Source organism: Engraulis encrasicolus, chromosome 16, assembly GCF_034702125.1.
Source record: "Engraulis encrasicolus isolate BLACKSEA-1 chromosome 16, IST_EnEncr_1.0, whole genome shotgun sequence".
NCBI classification, from domain to species: Eukaryota; Metazoa; Chordata; class Actinopteri; order Clupeiformes; family Engraulidae; genus Engraulis; species Engraulis encrasicolus.
In genome coordinates this window covers 1,840,070-1,860,800 of record NC_085872.1, presented here as the reverse complement: position 1 = coordinate 1,860,800, position 20,731 = coordinate 1,840,070, and the positions used below count along the sequence as shown (strand labels likewise).

Here is a 20,731-nt window from a genome sequence, read left to right as displayed (position 1 = left end):
GTCCCGTGCCTAATAAGAGTGTTTGGGATATGTGCTGCCAGCATACAGAATGGAAAGTTGATTGATAGCTGCAAGGGGAGCCAGTGGCCAAACAGTATCGTGGAAGAGTGAGGTCAAAGTGCCATGCCCCCTTCCGTCTTTCTTGTCATCTCCCCTCTCCCCTCTCCCTGCCCCACCCCCCACATTTCACCTCTCTCTCCATTTCGGTGCATACCCAGTGAGTGTCAGCTTCCCTTTGGCAGATCGCGTGGATCAATAGGACATATGCTTGCCACATTTCCCCCTGTTCTACAAGGTCCAAATATGTATTAGTTTACAGTAACATTGTGTTCACTCATTAAGGGAATCAATGCTGCAATATGTTGATGGTTTTATGTTTAGAGTGTTATGGCAGATACATTTCAAAGTGAATCATGGACATTTGAATAGCTTAATAAAATATCTTCATCATTGGAATACAGTACAATAGCCCTGACATACATTTTGCCAATTGTTCTCCCCTTCCTAGGTTTAGTGTGCATGAAGTCCAGCAGTTCGGTGGTGGAGCTGGTGATGCTACTGTGTTCACAGGCAAGTCTTGGCTTTTCTGTACTGTTTTTCATAACAACAGATCGAGAGACGCACAGGCATGTACACACGCGCACACCAACAGCACACACGGCACACACGCATTCTTGCACTGTACCTGAACACCTCTCAGCATTTGAACAGAAACTTCTGTATCTGGTGTGTGCTGAAGTTTAATGTCCATGAATGGGGGGGGATGAGAGTCAGGGGCCATGACCCGGCCACAGACCTCTGGTCACGCTTCCTTTTGCGGGCAAGATAATGCTGAATTGATGTGTCTGTGTATTGATTGTCCTGGCTCAATGCTTTGTGCCCTGCCACCATTGGCAAGTTTATATAGACTTGGCTGATTGAAGGTACATGAATACAAATGCTGTACTCATCGCAGGTGAGCGCAATCAATGAGCCATTGCCGTTGATTGAGGAGATCAAGGCTAAAGGTCCCCCTTAACAAGCTTGTCCAGATACACACGCTCACAACACATACACATACACATACTCCATGCACACAAACGTCCACTTTGGAGCAAAAGAAAGCAATGGTAGATTGCTTTGGTTTTTAGTCTAAAAGAAAATAACCCGTCCGATAAAGAAAAAAATGAAGGGTTTTGCACTGTCATCCAGTAACCAGTGCTGAATCACTGCTTAATTTTTAATAGCCTCATCACAAGGAAATAAATGTCAAAAAGAAACAGTGGAGCGGTCTTCTTTTCATTGTTTATTTTGAAAATGCCAAACCAATAAAAAAAACACAGAGAGAAAGGAAGCCACTCCTCCCCCATGCTGCTGAATTATGCAGTTGACTTCCTCTCCAGCAGTAATATAGAGAGAGATCACCCATCAGCAGGGGTGTCAGTGGCCGCATACATTTGGGGAAGTGGGGCCCAGGGAGGGGAGCGCTGAACCTCAACAGCCTGCAGCAGAATAAATGACACGCTCTAATGCCCCTATTTGTCAAATCTGTCATGCTGTTGTTTAATGCTAATCTAATCAAAGGTGGGATCTCTGTGCACCACCACGCTATACCACAAGCACACATACACACACACACACACACACACACACACACACACACACACACACACACACACACACACACACACACACACACACACACACACACACACACACACACACACACACATGGGCATACGCGTCACACGCCGTCTTTCTCTCCCCCTCCACTTCCCTTTCCTCCTTCTTCTGTGTTTGTCTGTGTGTGTGTGTGTGTGTGTGTCTCTCTCTGTCTCTGTCTCTGTCTCTCTCTCTCTCTCTCTCTCTCTCTGTGTCTCTCTCTCTCTGTCTGTCTGTCTCTCTCTCTCTCTCTCTCTCTCTCTCTCTCTCTCTCTCTCACACACACACACACACACACACACACACACACACACACACACACACACACACACACACACACACACACACACACACACACACACACACATGGGCATACGCGTCACACGCCGTCTTTCTCTCCCCCTCCACTTCCCTTTCCTCCTTCTTCTGTGTTTGTCTGTGTCTGTGTCTGTGTCTGTGTCTGTGTCTCTCTCTGTCTCTGTCTCTGTCTCTCTCTCTCTCTCTCTCTCTCTCTCTCTCTGTCTCTCTCTCTCTGTCTGTCTGTCTCTCTCTCTCTCTCTCTCTCTCTCTCTCTCTCTCTCTCTCACACACACACACACACACACACACACACACACACACACACACACACACACACACACACACACACACACACACACACACACACACACACACACACACACACACACACACACACACACACACGGGAAGCAGGAGAGGGGAGAAGTACGTTTGAGAGTGAGCCCCAAGCTGAATACTGGCCCAGTGATGCAGCAGCAAGCTTGGCGTTGATTGCTTCAATAAATCATCCTCTCCAAATTCTCTCACAGCCCCATGCAAATGCCGCTTTATAGTGGGGGAAGCTCCCTAACGTGAGCACACTGGAGTGGGGGTGGGCGTTACTCCTGAGCAGGGGCTGGGAGATTGTTTCTTCAAAATGACCTTCTATGTTTGTGACGGTGTGCCTGTTTAGGCTGGAGAAAATCCATATTTTTTATAATTTACTTTTGCTTTCTCCCCCTAGCACATCCTCCATTTTCTCACATTGGCAGAATTTATTTATTTGTTGTTGAGCGCTCACAGCAACCACAAGGACTGTCGAATGGGAAATACAGCAGCCAACCATATTGTGGTTGTGCTCCACACGGAAGAGATAGACCTGATTGATTTTTGCCATCTCATTGAAGATGGGGTCAGAGAAAGTGGGCACGATAGGATCTCTGAGAATTCTTTAATTAATTTCCCCTGTGACGAGATGGAGTAGGGCCAGGGTCAGAGTTCAAGGGTTGTGGTCACTGAGGAGTTTTTAATCACTGGCAAGGAAAGTGAAGTGCACACAGCTCCCTTCACGTTGCAATGTAGTGGGGGGTTACTAAAGCACCGTTTGATAGTACCCTCTGCTGAAACAACCACATTCAGCTACAATTAAATGACCATTTTCTTTTGGAAATGAACTACAGCTTAGTTCATTCTATGCTGTTCTATTGATTCTGTGTCTACTAAATAAACCATAAATATGACGCCAGACAGTGGCTATAAAAGATGTTGTATGCTTTTCATGTCCGCATATCCAATTATGTATAATTACTTTTGAAATGACATTGATTAGCTTTGTAAATCCTTGATAAGCCTGAGGTAGCTTTATTTTAACAAGGATGTTAGTGATCTCTTTGGCTCGGTCTTATAAATCAGGACATATCAACCTCTACTGTATGATTATTATATATATGAATACATAATAAATAGTCAATGTTGATCATTTCATTCTTTTCAGTCATAAGGTCACAGGTGGTGATCAGCAAGATGCATGTTTCAAAAATAAGCTATTTAGAATTTTATGGAAATGAATCGTGTTTTAGAAGCAGTATCCAATAAGGTTTCAAATGGCATGCAATAATTTGCCGTTAAGACATGCTGTCATTAAGATGAATCCACATCAAACATCTCATAAACCAATGTTTGGTATGCACCAACTCACAAGTTTTCCAGCCTGCTGGTATATATTGTGGGAGTTTGTACTTATACCAGGTTCAAAATTTCTGCTGGAGCACATAGTTCTGACAGTAGACCTATTGTAAATGTGCTATTTTTGCCAGACCATTTTAATCCTGAAAAAAAGACAGACATCATGTTGAAACCCACCTAGCAGTACCCTGTAAGACAGATCACGGCTATCAAAACATCCACTCAGTCTGGGTAATTGCAAGTGATGTGCCTTTCAAAATGGCCTTGCATATTACATGAGTGTCTTTCTTGAGAGTTCTTGTACTGCCGCTCATGCAATGGCTGGCTCTTTAAAGGTCTTGTAATCGTGGCTGCCTAATTTCCCTTGACAGGCCCTCTCTGGCCAAAAGGGGTTAGATTTACAGCAGCTACTAGCCCAGCTGCGGAGCGTTGCACCTACAGAGCATCTCATCTCCAAAACAGGTTAGTAGATGACTCTGGAGTCAAGTCGGCAGCATCAGTGAGGAAAGCGGAGAGATCCTGTTTGGTGTTCCACGGTGACACAGATAGAGGCTATCACCCAGATAAATGTGATGGGCTGTGGATGGCTTCCGTAGATCACTACTTATTGTCCCGGCTCACTGTCAGGTCATTTGTTACCCTCAGTCATTTATCCTCATTGCAGATGGAGAGAGATGGAGAAGAGGGAAGTAGACAGTGGACCTATTGGATAAAAAAATATGAAGGGATTCTGAAAAACATGCACTGAACTCTAGAATGTTTAAACAAAAAAGCAATGATATTTCAACTAACCTAATTATCATATTAGGATCTTTGTTTTGTTTTTTAGTTAAGTAAATAAAAAAAGTTCTTCCAGATATTGTGCTTGCTGTGAGATGCACTTATCTAATAGACAGAGTTAACCTGTTAAACAGATGGGCATCCCACAAGGAGTCGATGGGTAGTGGCATAGACTTCCTCTCAGCGCTTGGCTCATTGTGATCTTTGACCTTTGCCCCAGGGCTTAGAAATAGAGAGTGGTGGGTATGGAGGAGTTTAACCCGCCCCGCAGGCACAAGAGCTTCGAGATCGATAAACTGACTCGAGGTTGTCTCTCAGCGGTACGGGGGCAGCCACTGTCCAGGTTACTCAATCTTCTACACACGGCACATTGATGGCTGGCTTGGCTCTATTGGGTCAGCTTTCACTGGCTTATTGTGGACCTCTGACATTGCTGCTGTTGATGACAGAGTGGAGAGCATTCATTTACAGCTAAACAGAGCCAGGGCACCAGGACCACAGAAAGTCAGCTGTGACGGGCCATTTTATGAAGCGAGCTTCTGCACAACCTCATTCAATAATGATTTTGTAACATGTTTCACACATTCATTTTTGCTCACAATGCTCTATATTTGGCTGACTTAAGATTTAGACGATAATATGCCTCCTAGGTCAGACAGGAACAAGGAAAATAGCCAAAAATGAGGAGAGAGGTAACAGTAGAGGAATGTGCTGGAAAGCAAAGGCTGAATACTTTTGGCCCCTCGACCCTCGTAGCAGGGGCTCAGTCCTGCTGAGAGGCACAACACACGCAGAAGGTTCAAGAGCAGTGCAGTGGCCGTGTTGTCTTTCCTTCTCCCTCTGCACCTCTGCTCTGCTCGGCCCCCTCCTCCTGCACTGCCTCGGTCTGGCTAGAGCTACGAGACTCCCAATGAGGGCTGCATTCTTTTGAACTTGGAGCTCCTCAGAGGCCCAGGCCAAACAGCCCAACACCAACTGGCCCTTAATTCTGGCGATGTCCTGCTGATGCCAGCTATGCAGCCAGAGAGTTGTGTTTCCTGTCGAGAAGAGAGAGCCAAGTATTTTGGGACCTCCTAAAACTGAGTGACTTTTAATTCCCTTCCCTGACTGGTTTACCATCACCTAGAACAGCCGATCAGTGCTATTTGCACAAGGTTTCTGTGCCTATGTCTCAAATGCAGCTGAGCAGGGTTTCCCCTTGGCTTTAGAATTTAATGCCATTTTTTGCCGTCTATACTGATTAGGTGTGCTTTGTGCGACAGAGATGGTTGAGCTTCTCCCCCACATACTTATTTTGTTGGACAATGTTGGTTTCTGGTTGGGTGGAGGTGGTTGAATGTTATGGATTTAGACAAATCGGATCTGCACAATACCCAGGATATTGACAAAATGTTGAGTAAATATTTGTTCACCACTGTTAGGACCTCCTTTATACTGCAGTAGGTCAGGAAAACGTATGTCACTGTTTTTTTCTCTTGGAAATGTACGTTTTCTTTCTGACAAGATAAGATCTGAGAACATGCACGTGGCCCATCACGTGTTTTACCAGTCACATCAATAGTGAAAGTGTCTATAAGAACTGTCAGATGGCATTTTGCTTGTAGTGAGATGGTAAAGAAAACCATCCCTTCCCCTCTTGTATCCTTAAATTATTTGATGAAAGAGACCATGTTTCAGATATTGTATAAATTGGAGATAATTTTAAAAAACATGTCCCCTAGCAGCATCACAGCTAGGTGTGAGACATGCCCAAACATAGTCACATGTCACCTCAGTCAATTCTGCAATCCTTTAACCATGTAATCAATGCGCCGTGTTGGTTAGCAGTGATGAAAGCATTGGCATATTGAACACAGTCATGCGTCGGCAAACCTGTCCATCTGCTCATATGTCATTGGAGTCCTCAGAGATGACGACAAGATTCCCTCAGTCTTGATCTCTCTTTGAAATCACACATTGAAAGCCGTGCTTTATTTCTCCTCCTCTCAGCGAATGGCAGTCATTCTACATCCATTATATAGCCCACCAGTAAACAGGCCTCAGCTTGTCAGACTCGAAAGCCGTTCCTCCATCAAAGACTCACAGTAGCTCTTTTATATCATCAGATCTGGCTGCTGCATTGAGGATCGGCTGCAGCCCAAAACGTCTGTGTCTTGTTATGGGCCTAGAAAAACTCTCTCCTGATTGATATGTCCCTCTTTTTCAGCACCAATTCTGATTTCCTGCATGTGTTCAGGCAAGAAAAGAAACAAGCAAATACTTGTGATTATAAGTGATGGAGGCTAGCAAGTTGAGGTGGGCAGCTTGTTTATGCGATTTTGAAGAGAAGCAGAGACCACGGCCAGATTGGCGTAGAGGATTGGTCCGGTGTAGAGGATTGGGCGGTGTTGTGGAAGCTCTGTGGTTCCTCAGTTTTGTTTGGCTCTGATTGTAATTATATGGCACCACCATCGGTGATCATTAATGAAATGTTACAGAGGGAAAAGGCGCCCTAAGCCTCTTCAGGCTAAGACTAAACACTAGCCTTGGTACGTAGCACTGAAAGAAACTGCTTGTCTATACACACACACATTGCAATAATGTCTGCAATAATAAGTAAGGAAACAACACAAGTTTAAGTTCAAATATTCCTCCTTCCTTTTTAGTTTCTGAAAGAATGGTATTCTATAATTTTCCCAAGTAATTGACACTGTCGGTACCTTACCTGTCGCTTCTGCCTTATCTGTCGCTCTTGTCACCTGATTGGCTGAAATGAACGATCCATGTTTTAGAGGCTGTCCGGGTTATCGCCTGTTCATAAACAATCGTATTTTAAGTTTTCCTGGTAGACTGTTCGTTTTTATTTAATAACAAAACACCGTGAAGCAGAACATTAACATTGAAATCGCGTCGCATTCATCGATCTTAATGTACTGAAATGAATTTCGACACAGGCTTGTTATACCCCCTGATTTACTATGTTTACTGCTAAGCTAATGTAGCACGTTGTGTAACACACGACCACCGGTACATTAAGTTTATATTGGCCGCGAAAATATTTTACATCTGTAAGTTAATACAGTATACTATTTTACATCTATAACCTATCTATAGCCTACTATTTCCACGATCTGCTTACCTTGATCCCCACAGATACCACGCAAAACGCCAAAATACGAGGGAATGCACTCATTGACTGAATATTGCTACTGTGACAGACTGAGCAAGTGACTGGATTACATTAACTTGCTTTTCGTTTTTACCTGGTAACAATTATATAATAATTATATTCTCTATAACATAACAACGTTAAAAATGCAACTAAGTAGAAGCTTGCAGGGACACCAGTGTTTTATTTCACCTTTATTTTGGAATTCCCAGATGCCAGTTTAAATCAGCTGAAATAACTTACAGTATTAAGTAATGTGCCATTTATATATATTTTTTAAAAACAACAAAAAAACAAACAAACAAACAAAAAAACTTATACACTGCATACCCCTACTTGAATAAAAATAACATTTTGTTAAACAGGTGCATGAGTAAGGGACAGCTCTTCCACATACCCATGTCATTGTAATGGGGGCAGGCGTTTGTTTACATTTCAAAAAAACATCTTCATTTATTCCCAATAACATTCAAAAGGTTATGCAACATCAGCAGACAACTAGCAAACAGACAGTGATACCTTTTGGGATGGTATTTGGATTAGGCCTATGTTAAGAAGGTTTTTAATACAATCAAAGTCTGCCCCCATTAGAATAGCTCAGATCTCAGAAAGAGCTGAGTCAAAAGAATGCCATCATCACCGGGTAGCCTACTGACAAGTCAAGGGTAGCATGAGCTATACAACAGCATATTGAAATTGGCAGAAACTATCTTTTAAGAGACAAATGGTTGAGTAATCCAGTGCCACTTTGATGTTATGGGCATTCTAATTTACCAGAAATCACCAGACATAACCTTCCATTCATTTTCAATGGTTTTTTTTCTTCTGGTGAGTTAGAATGTCCATACCACCAAAGCACCAAAGCGTGGTATGGAAATCTATGGGACAATGAAGAGGGAAGTGTGGGTGACCAGATCACAAAAAAAAACAGCTGGCATCAAAGCATCAAGGATATCTGGGCTTCTATAACCCTGATGCAATGCCACTGCCCATTGACTTCAATGGTGCGACACCCTTCCATTCTGACACACATTGAGACACACTGCCATGCAAAGCAAGTAAGAGTGTGGGAAGATATAATCACAAATAGTAGCTACATTCCTGTCCTGATGCATCTGCCAGATGGCAATCTAGCAAAGAACTTGTGCCGAGGGTGCAGTAACACATGGAGAACCATGATGTGACGCAGTATGTGATGGTTTATTAGCAGTTTTGTGGTTGTAGTGTCTTCTACAGGGTTCACAAGAAGTGTAGATTTTGCAGAGGTTTTGGTGGCCCATGACTGGTCCTGGATGGTGCACCACCTCCACCGAATCTCCCCTGATGCTGATGAGTTGGACATGCTGGAAATGTCATCTAAAGTTTGGCAAAGAGAGAAGATTAGAGGAGAGTGCGTGCATGCGTGCGTGCGTGCGTGCGTGCGTGCGGGCGTGTTATTAACCCATTTTAGCCTGATGCTGCATACACGATGCATTGTCCAAGGCGCCTAAAGTGACATGGGTGCATTCCAATATGCAGACTCCTGTCCATTCTCATGCAAGATGATGGTCTTGGCTTTTAAATGCAACTAATTTCATGTTTTTATGTGCCTCAGAGGCTGAGCAAGTTAGGTTTTTACCGCCCCTGGCAAAAAGTATGGAATCACCTGTCGAGGAAGATGTTCATTTAGTCGGTTATTTTTTTACAAATATGATGCATCACAGACCTGATTCAGAACTGAACTCATTTCAAAGGGCAACTGCCTGGCTCTCATAGTATTTCAAATAATGGTCTATATAAAAACTGGTTATAATAGGTACAGTGCAGCATAAACAGGGTTGAGGGGGTGGTTTCTTTTATTTCGTTGTACCTACCGAGTAGTTTAGCCAATGTCTGTGTGACACGTTCATGCTGCCACCTCCACAGCATCCTCTTCACAACCGCAGGGGCAAAACACCTGAAAACATAATAATGTAATCCTTTTTTCAGTCCAAGATATAGACTAGAAAATGAGTGACAGCATCACCCAAGATTGTCTTCCAAACAATTCCACTCCAAACATTTTCCTTCTGAAATAAACAATGTCCATATCCAATCAAACCTCAGTAGGCAGCTATCTCGTCAGGTCGGCCTTACCATAGACACATCTGTGGCCCGTAAATTTACAATCTCAAACGTCATCACCATATAAGCCATGGCACAACACAAGCGTTTTTTTGATAATAAACAAGATATCTCGGCACGTTTGCGCTAGTTATCTGAACACTGATTGTTAGCGAATGCCCGAAATAGTGTAGAGCTAGCTGCCATTTATGTTATGCTAGCTAGGGTCAAGTCATCTCATCCAAACTAGCCACAGTAAGGGGGGAATTACGCTTCAAATGAACGGGAATGACTAAAAACTTTAGAAATATATTGTTAGAATGTACCGTATACAAGGTTAGTCTATGAGGTTAAATAGTTTTCTTACATATATATCTCAGTTACGTACCTTATCTTCTGCACGAATCGAGGCCTCCTGTTTCATTGGCACGAATGAATGAAAAATCCTGTCAGGGAGCGGAGCAGTTAACTGCAGCCGTTTGTTTACAGTTGTTACCAGGGCAACGCAGCTAGGACCCCAAAGCGACAGATAAGGCAGAAGCGACAGGTAAGGTACCGACAGACCCCGCTGTTTGATAATATTCCCTAGTGATTGATTATGCTCCAAGTGTTCACAGAGCTCTGAAGTCAGTTTGCACGAGCAGTGCAGCGGTCGCAGCAATCTGTGCCCTGGAGCAAGAGGCTTGGGTTGTGGTGCGCTCCCCCAGGGATGGCCTGCACAGCAGCTGCTCTCTGTTTCTCTACCCTGTTGTTGTGTGATCAGTCTGTTTCTTTTCTCAGTCTAGGGCTGATCTTTTGTCTCCATTTATCGTAAAACATCCTTTTATCAGCCTTTTAAATATTTGTGCCCTGAAAAGATATTTGATTTGTGTATTCATATACACATTAACGACAGCAAAAAGGCTTTATGTACAAGTTATTGTAATTGCCATAGCTATCTTTGGTACTTCTTATGTACGTCGTTTTGATATTGTCAGGATGTACAGCCCATAACACCCCCCCTACATCTTACCTGCCCACACTAGCCCTGCCCATTTCAATCATTTTATTTGCTACCACAGAATTTCCGGTTAGCTAGTTCCTGTTAGGCTTAGCCCTTCTGAATGATTTAGCATTAGCAACTGCTACTAAAATAGTAACGGTACTTCCATTGTAACCATGGATAATTATGTGGAGTATATGAACAGAAAAAATGTTGTCGATGAAATGTTTTTTCCTTGTTGTTGTTTTTTGGTTGTAATAATGGCTAGCATGATTTGTAGTATGATTGTATGATTTGAAATGAAACTGTGGTTTAGATAAGGTTAAAGGAGCACAATAGAACACAGTAATATGAAACTATTGCAGGTGGAGGAATCAATACCTTGGTGCAGAGTTCTACCTGTTTTTCAGTTGTTTATCGGCGGACATGGTGAAGATCCACCTGCGGTATTCATTTAGGAAAGGTGCACATTTCCAAGTCATAATGAACACTTAGATGGTAGTTGTTAATGGGCATCATGGATTCTGGAAACAAACCATCAAATAATTACACACCATAAACAGTGTTCCACAGGTTCTTCAATATCTTTTGAATTTTAGCTTAGTTTTGAGTCATGTTGCTTCTACTTTGGTAATGAGTAATGTTGCGTATATAATTCTAGTCATGTGGCATATTTTTTACCTAAGGTAAAATAACCTTGTTATTTGGCTTTGAATTCCTCTTTCTTTGTCAGAGCAAAATAACTGTGTAAGAGAATTTATGTGTCATGGTTTCCACGGCTGCATTTTACAACTGTGGGAAATGGCAGGTGATTAAATGTAAATTATTAGAGGTATGAAACCATCAGCTGCACAAGTTGTCTCAATAACACTGTCCACTGGAGGCTGTAAATTGTGCCGCTCTGTTCTGTCCCAAAGCTGTTTCCGTCTCTTCCCAGAAGATTCCAAGAGAACGTTGCTGTGGCTGGCCCGGGCCATGTGTGATGCTCACGCACGCACGCACAGTCGCACACACGCACGCACGCACGCACGCAGGCACGCACGCATGCTCTATCTCACACACACACACACACACACACACACACACACACACACACACACACACACACTACACATACAAAACACTAATGTTTTGGATGGTGAAACATCCAGGCTGCAAGCTAGGAAGAATGGCTATTGAAAGTGGTTTGTGATAACACCTATGAGTTAAACTCTACAGAAGATGCAAAGATGAACAATCTCCAGTTGCACTTCAGTAAATAACACATACACATGGAAATGTATGCTTGTGTTTATTGGAGGCATCAGTTGTTTGGTGATGTTATAATTCAATGTAATATAATGATTGTGTATAATATTTTCTGTTTTTCAGGAGTGGCAGAATTCAATCCAGAAGAATGCTGGCTTGGCTTTTATTGAACTAGTCAACGAGGGCAGGTGAGGACCACTGAGATGCATCTCACCTCCAACTACTCCCTTCCTTCGCTTCCTCTCCCTTTTAGTCTCCAGCCTCTCTCCTTCCCCACCTCCTCTGTCCACCCTGAGGGCTGTGTTTTCAGATCAAGAAGGTCACGGGCTGGGATAGAGGAGAGAAGTCTGCCCCTCAGACTGGAAGGCTCCCAGTCCATGTTCATGACTTCCCCAAGGAATTTGAAGAGATAGGTGCAAGGCAGGGCATGAGTGACATAAGGAGGGAGGGACCCAGCTATTCTCTACACTCTCACTCTCTGGCATCGCTGCCTATTAAGAGGATCTTTCTATCGTCATGCTTGACACATCCCGACGCGTGATGTTAATCCTATTCTCTTTTTTCCCCCAATCTCTACATTTCATGTCCTCAACTCTGCTCAATACGGAACATGTTGCCAATATCTATTGGTGTTGGTGTCTCAGTGTTACTTTAGCAGTCTGCAGTATATGTTGCTGCTAATAAACACAGCCTGGCCCATGTTTGTGCCGGCCTGTTCTCATGCAGGCTGCCTGATTTGCGATGCAGGGACTGGTAACTCTATCCCTTGGTCCTGCAATTGACTGAAAAAGGTGTGTGCGCGCGTGTATCCATGTATGTATGTATGTGTGTGTGTGTGTGCGTGTGTGTAGGCCAAGTGGGACATCATAAAGTGGAGTTCAGTGTGGACATGAGGGCTATGTGTTATTGATGGCGCATGAGGTCGCCACAGAGAGCAGGCCACCTCCGCTCCCCCGGTGCCCAATGCGGACACACCAGGCTCGAGTTACAGCGGGTTCCCGCTCTCTCTTCGCCTCTGCCTGTTATTGTTCCACTTTGCATGCTGCTGACCCCTCCTGACCTGTAAGAGGCTGCTGTGGGGCTGCTGCATGGCCTGGGGTGCATGTTTTATTAGACTAGATACACGTGTGTGTGTGTGTGCGTGTGCGTGCGCGTGTGCGTGTGCCTGTGTGTGTGTGTACGCGTGCGTGCGTGTGTGTGTGTGTATATGCGTCTGCGAATGTTGTGTTTGGGGGTGGGGGGTGGGGACTAGTAATGCTAGAGGGCGAGAGGGGATGGGGAGTGGAGGGGTTTGAAAAAGGCTTTCAGAAATGTAAAACACCAGTGTAGAATCTGGAACACCCTAGGTCAGATGCATAGCATTAACAAATCAATTAGCACCAATCTGCTGGTGTAAAAGTGATAAGTCGAGCGTTAAATTCAATGTTCTGCTCATTTGACACGGTACATTTGCGCAGTGGAAGATATGCCTCTTTTCGTGTATTTTTTTTTTGAAGCTGTGTCATTCATACTTCAAGAAGAGCCTGTCATTTTGTTCTGGTCTGAAATATCCTGTATTTGTATTGTTGGAATATAGGTCTCAACATTTATATTTTGGATGTATTTCAAAATGTTGAATAGTGAAAATAATAAAATGAGCGGTTTAAATGGTAGTTGTTCAGATGACTCATGTGGATTTCAGCAAGGCATCAACACTACATTTAACTAATTAGCATTTCGCAACTCATTTTTTTATTTGATTACTTTCACAGGCTGTTAAGTCATACTATGAAGGACCATCTGGTACGTGTGGCCAATGAAGCTGAATTCATCCTGAGTAGACAGAGAGCAGAAGACATTCACAAGCATGCTGAGTTTGAGGTGAGTCCAAATTGATATTCAGTTGTATTCAAGTATTCAATGACTTTTAGTTACAGGGAACGCAAGCAGAACACATTCCAGGTCATCCTTCCATCAACATTTCTTATGAAAATAAATGAATTTGTCAGAAATTAAAGAGCCTTGTGACCAGTCCTTTTTTTAATCGAGTGCATAATAAATCCCCTTTTGTTTGGACAGCAATGCTTTGTCAACCAAACTCATATCTCAAGCTGCGTTAATATTTCTGTATTTTCTGTCTGATGTTGTGGAACAAAAGACTCTGTAATGAAAAGACTCTCCAATGTGATCCACTCAGCAGGGGTGTATCATTTGAAAGACTCACACTCTTGTCCAGACTGCTGTCTGTTTCTTTAGCTGAGCTTGTAAGAGTGACGGAGAGTAAATGTTTTTCTTTTCTTTTTTGGCACGTTTCTTAAACTAAACATGCCGTTAAGCTCACGTATTCCCCCAACCCAGCCTGGCCCCGCTTTGGGCCGTCTCCTGCTATCCTGCAGCTACAATACAAGCTCTGCCTTTCATTAAAGCCAGCCCATGTTCTCTGATCCCCCCCCCTCCTCCCTCCCCTATCTCTTTCCCTTCCTCGCCTTCTCCCCTCCCCTTCCTTGTCTTTCTCCATATTCTTCACTCGCTCTTTTTAGGTTGTCTCTTTATGCCTTTCCCTCCACCCACTTGCTCAGTCCCTCTCTTTCTTCACTCTCTTTCTTTCTGAATCATGTTCTGACTGTGCTCCCACTGGGGGCATATTTTGCCAGTGACAGGAATACAGCATCTTCCCCTGCCCGGCTCCACACTCCCTCCCCCTCCTTGGCTCCACTAGGTTGGTGCACAGGGGCAGACTGCTGAACACTGGGGGTCTTCTGGTGCTGTCTGTCTTTTAAAAAGTCCCCTGCTACCCCCCCTCCCCTCCCCCCTAGTTGTAAAATGTTATGCTTTGAGAAAGGTTCAAGGCAGGGTCTTGTGCTTCAACCTACAGATATGGAAGGAGTGAAAAGAGCAGAAGAGTGTGAATGTAAATAGGTGAGGCTATCGGATATCAGTTGCACTGTCAGGACATTCTGTGATGGTAGCCTGTTTAGATTGGGACGCCTGTTTGACTTGGAGTCATGTGATCATACCCCTAAGCATTCGGTGCTGACTGCTTGTCACCAACATCAATCAGATTTACAAGACCACATGATTTTCATTGTTATTTTTCTTCTTGTACCATTAATCCAGAGTTACAGGCTTTTTCTTTACCTCTTTACAATGTACGGTACCACAGTAAAGAAAACCCTTTTAGCTTTAGACTAGAGTGTGTTGTTGACCTGTACGGTCCATTGCAAATAAGGGGTTTGTTAGTCTTGTCGCCTTGAATGTAAACAGCTTTGTGACTGCTCCAGGAGAATGTAACAGAATGCTTCAGGTGAATGTAACCGAATGCTTCAGTGATCCTCAATCACAAACTCCACTACTTGTCTGGGAACATGTCCCCATATGTTTCCACTCATTGCTGAGGTCTGTCATATCATCTTCATTGGGATTCTGATGCCCTCAGCATCATGTCTGTTTAATTATCCATCATGGCATCTCCTCTGGCTGGTGAGGAGAAGGTGTCTTCATCTTTGTTTAGCATGAAATATACAGTACTTAGCCATTTTCATTTCAGATGTTAGATTTTAGATGGTATGAGTATGAGTAATACCTTACCGTATGATACAGAAATGTCAAGACTTTTGATTTGCACTAACACTTGCCAGACCCACATAGCCAAAGAAATATGCCTTCCACTTGGCGTAGCAAATGGAGCACCAGAATTTCCATGGGCTATTATAAGCACATCATGCTTATTAACACCTACTTCCAAAGTATATGTATACTCTCATGAAAGGTAGACCAGCATTCTTGAATAGAGCTATGCACTCTGTCAAGTAGGGTTGAAACGATTAGGGATGGCGAAAATTGAAAAAAAACTCTTAACCGGCTACTGAGACTCATTAACCGGTAATCTTAAATTATACAACGTTCGCGTGCCTGATATGCACAGCACTGTTTTTTTTCTATTTTTTTTTCACATGAGCCTTTTTTTGCTGTGCAGACAGGACCTACCATGTCCAGCCACTGTTGCCAGATGGAAAACGCTGAATTATCGTACTAAAACCTCAAAATTATTGTTTTTTGGGGGCTTTTTGGGAGGAAATTATCATTATAGTTATTATTATTATTACTACCGGTTAACCGGTGGCAGAAAATTTTAACCAGTTAAAGTTGATCCAGTCGACTATCGGTTAATCAGTTACCGGTTAACATACCTAGTAACAATATTGTGTCGTACCGAAAAAATCGCGATATGTAGTCACGATACTGTGTCGCCGTGCAAGAAGGCAGTGTCGTGATGCACCCTTTCAAGTTCTGTACAAGTTCTGCTACCCTTCAGTCCAGAAAACCATCACATGATGTGATGCTGCCTCCAAGCTCCTATTAGTAGCCTCTTCTTACCTATTCTACTTGTAAACTACCTTTTAACTAACTGTTTTTTAAAAAGTAATTTATATTTTATAATGTTGGAAAATGTGAAACAAGCAAGTTAATTCATATAAAAGGATACATTTAAAAAATATTGGATGTATCGAACCGTAGGTCAAAGATCGTGATGGGAACTGAATCGTGAGTTAAATGTACCGTTACAGCCCTTCTGTCAAGGAATGGGCCTCTACCGATTCTAACCTACTATAAAAATGCAATGACATGTCTCAATGTAATGAAGTTTTTTTGGAATTGACAAAGCACTTAAGGATGGATGTAAACATGCTGAAACACACCATTTGCATACTCTCAGCTCTGAGGCCCACAGCACACAGTGGTCACACGGAATGCTTTGCCAGGACTTTGCCAGCAAGCAGCAACCAGAATCGGACAACCTCCTGAAGAGGAATGTCAGAGGTACACTCTGACATGGTAACTGTACTTTTGATGAGCTTAAGACTCAATAGTGGGGTTGGTTAAGGACTTGGAAAAATATAGACTTAGACTTGAACTTGACTTGACTTGGGTACGACTTGGACTTGAACTTGACCTGGTCAAATGTGACTTGTCTCGGACTTGAGTGGTAAGACTTGAGACTTGGTCCCACCTCTGGTTAATGGGGTCATGTTACAATTGGTGTTTTTCAGGAATCATAAAATATTGTGAATATTCGTAGTGGATACATATCTTGTCTATATTTTCAAAGGAGGCCTGCTATGGTCTCATTGTGCTGCATGTTTCTCCTTTCCACTCATGCAGGTGCATCAGGGCTGGCATTTTGGTTGCATACTGTGAACACATAATGTGATGGACTTTATCCTCATAACAAGGAATTTATTTATGTGTGTTCGTAATTCACACAGATTGTATATCATTAGGTCACCACACCAACAACTGCTAATGGTCACACTTGAAAGGGGTCTTTAACTTTTTGGTCATGTTTATGGTTACACTTAACACATTCAATACCAGCCGTTTTTTGGAATTTTAGCTGTAGACTCCCAGCCAATTTCATCATTTTTTGTCATTTTTTGAACAGCTCCCGAATATTTTGTCTTCAACCCACAGACACATGTCAGAGTTTTTTCGAAAGCCCAAAACTCAGCTGTCTGTATATTTTTACGGTTTGTTTCTAGCTTATTCCATTCCGAAGTGATTCCACTTTAAGCGAGCACTGGTTTAGGTAAAAATGGAACATTCGACAACATTCAAACTGAGATAAAGCCTTTTTTGTCACGGGTGCACTCTGACTCTCCGGGTTTAAATTGCGGGTCTAAATGCATTTTCACGCCCGAAGAACAACTCCAGTAGCTTCCAAGTAAACTATTTCGATGCAAAAATCACCTGGTCAGGCTATTGTTCAGAGCCACATCATCTGAAATGCTAGCTTGCTAGCTAATGTGACTTGACTGGCAGTTTTTGTTCTGTAGATAAAAGTAGACGTGCCAAAGTACTCACCCAAAATTAGGTTACTTCCTGCTGTGTTGCATGCTGTTTTTCAGTACAACCTTCCATTTTACACCTATCTTGATGACCGCAAAACTCCTTATCCTTCCATCATATGTTTAGGAACAGGCTAGCTAGCAGGACATGTTTTGATGCTCTAGGAAGTAAATGGAGACATGACGTGACGTGATCAGGAAGTGGTTTGATTCGCTATAATAAAACTCAAATACTGTGTGTAATAAAATGCACAGATGATGAAAAATCCAGATCCTGACTTTGTAGGAGTTTTGACTTTGTAGGCGTTTTCTTGATCAATGTCGGTTCTGTTCATCACATTATTACGAAAATCACACAGAATGTGCATTAGAATGTGTAGATTCAGAATCCAATAAAAAAAACGTAAAGACGTAATTTTACGGTTTGGGAGCCAACGCATGGGAGGCACTTGACTTGGTAGTGAATGTATTAAAAGGGGGATTTCTTGAACCTCTCCTATTTTGATGTGGTCTTTTATTAAGGTGAAACATGATATAATTTTCAGTAACCTGAAATGATATTCAGTTATTTCCTTGGCTGGTTTGACCTAGAACTACGGTGAAAAGAAGAAAAAGTATGTGACCCCTTTGGATTACTTGGTTTGGGCATAAAATCATGTAAGTCACATCAATGGATCAACACAGTATGTGAACCCCTTGGCTAATGAATTCTGAAAGAGCTAATTGGAGCCAGGAGACAGCCAATATTTGGTTAACATTTAATGAATGTGATGAGATTGCAGATATTAGTTTAAGATGCCCTACCCTATAAAAACACAGACTAGTTTTCAGTTAGCTGTTCTCAGTTCTTGAACATTGGTCAGCAAAGACGTGGAGGTTCCTATTATAAAAGCCTCCATCAACCATAATGCACTATCCATTAAAGGTAGTGCGTTATGGAACACAATATCTCCTTGGACACAAGAGCCATGTTAAGGTGTGGTTTAGAGCTCAGCTCACCACACACACAATGCACGCACCTGTATTACACAAAACATACCACACACACACACACACACACACACACACACACACACACACACACACACACACACACACACACACACACACACACACACACACACACACACACCTCTATTTTACGGCTTATCCATTTTTATAAATGTAAAGTAGTAATAGATAAAAGTAAAGTGAAGTCAAACGTGAAGTAAGCAGTGGCTGTAAGCAGAGCCCTCAGAAGATCTATGTTCAAGAATTGCTGACTTGCATGACGCTGGAAAGGGTTACAAAGCTATCTCCAAATGGCTTAATGTCAATGTGTCTACAATATGAGAGACTGTCTACAAAGGGAGAAAGTTTGGGCTTGTTCTTCTTGGTGGGTGATCCTGAAAAGATGACCACAAGAGCACATAGAAGATTGCCCAATGAGGTGAAAAAGAATGTCAGCAAAAACTTAGAAAAGTCTCTGGCACATGCTAACATTGTTTGTTGACAGATCAACAATATTTAAGACATTAAGCAAACACTACATTACATTTTCTCACAAAAAATGATGGAGTATGCTTGCCCTTCATGCATGCGTTGCCCTTCATTCCAACGTAAAACACACACACCATCACACATTGTCTAACCAAAACACACCACCAGAGAAAGGCAAAAAACAAGGTGTCTTATTGTAGCGTCCCCTAGAGGCCATGTTGCAATATTACATGATCATTTTGATCTTGGGAAGGTCAAGTGCACCAAATGTGGTTGTGGTACATAAAAGGGCATCTACAATATGGGCCAGAACACATTTTCACTAATTGTGGTTTACCCCAGTGGCTGATTCACATCAAATTTGCCATGGTTCCCCTTGGGATTGTGGAGATTGCATGTATCATTTGTCATTAGTCATTTGGAGAAACGGCAATGTACGTTTTAGTGTCATCAGCATAGCTATGATGACACCTTTTACTGTACTGTTTCAAGATTTGACAAAGTGCTAGCATGTACAGGTTGAATAAAAGCGGTCCCAGAATTGACCCTTGAGGCACCCCATATTTCATGGTGTTTTTATCTGAGACATAGTAGGTATCAATTGAAAAGAAGCAATTCATGTTATCAAAGTAAGATTTTAACCATTTGAAGAGGACTTCATGAGAGTCCAATAGATTCTAGTTCTAATCTATTGATTAGAATTTTATGAACTGTGTCAAATGCAGAAATTAGATCAAGTAATACAAGGACGGCCTTTTCCCCCTTTTCTGTATTCGTATGTCACATTAGACCAGGGGTCGGGAACCTTTTTGGTGGAGAGAGCCATAAACGCCCATTTTTTAAAAAATATTTTTTGTGAGAGCCATACCATTTTCGCCATTATTTCTAATGCTAATTGTCATGCACAGAAGGGAATAAAAGTAACGCTTGCATTGGGGACAAGAAGGGAGAGCTAACGAAAGAAGAACTAAAACTACTTGTAGATGTGCTGATGTGCATTTGAGAAGCCACGCGCATGCATTACCTTAAGTTTCTATCTTTTATGCATCGGAGTTGCCAATGAGCAATGAGAATGACGGAGGTGCTTCTATTCTAGCCATCAGACAGACACAGGGAAGGTGCATGAGGAGGGAGGAGGGAGGGAGAGAGAACTTCAAGACAGGATGCTCATCTTGGTCGCGCTGACATAGTTAACATTTTACAGTTGATATGTGGCTGACATGTCTATTTTTAGTAATTCGCGAAAATGCCCTACAAAGCGCGTCCTTTGTTGCCTGGTTAACACCAGACCTAATCACAAGTGAGATTAGTGTCTTTCAGATCGAAACGATTGTGTAGAACTAAAGGCAGTATGGGAGTTCCCAGGCTACGTCCCTTACCGACATGCGTCCCCAATACAGAACGCATGATTTAACCGCCAAATAGGCTACAGGGCGATTCCGTATTTCAAGGGACGAATGGCAACCCTACGTTTGCCTTCGCATTGTGGCACCAGTTATCTCGCAATCACACTAAACTGGGAAAGACTTACGTCAGTTGATTCAGCAAAAGTTCTTCCTGTAATCGAGGGAGAAGTACAGC

At 42.6% G+C, this 20,731-nt stretch overlaps 1 protein-coding gene and 1 long non-coding RNA gene across 3 annotated transcripts in view; one reads left to right on the top strand and one right to left on the bottom strand.

Annotated features, from left to right (window-relative positions):
• The window catches only part of lrba (LPS-responsive vesicle trafficking, beach and anchor containing), a 211,804-nt gene that overhangs the window by 63,686 nt on the left and 127,387 nt on the right, over window positions 1-20,731 (top strand). For both annotated transcript variants that reach the window (XM_063218225.1, XM_063218224.1), the window contains exons 33-35: window positions 509-570; window positions 11,970-12,034; window positions 13,598-13,706. In XM_063218225.1, the coding sequence (XP_063074295.1) occupies window positions 509-570; window positions 11,970-12,034; window positions 13,598-13,706 (236 nt within the window). The remainder of the gene's footprint in view (window positions 1-508; window positions 571-11,969; window positions 12,035-13,597; window positions 13,707-20,731) is intronic.
• Window positions 8,714-9,457, bottom strand: LOC134466201 (uncharacterized). The gene is made up of 2 exons (XR_010038238.1): window positions 9,388-9,457; window positions 8,714-8,890 (listed from the first exon to the last, which is right to left on the bottom strand). It is a non-coding gene; the product is annotated as an uncharacterized LOC134466201 (long non-coding RNA).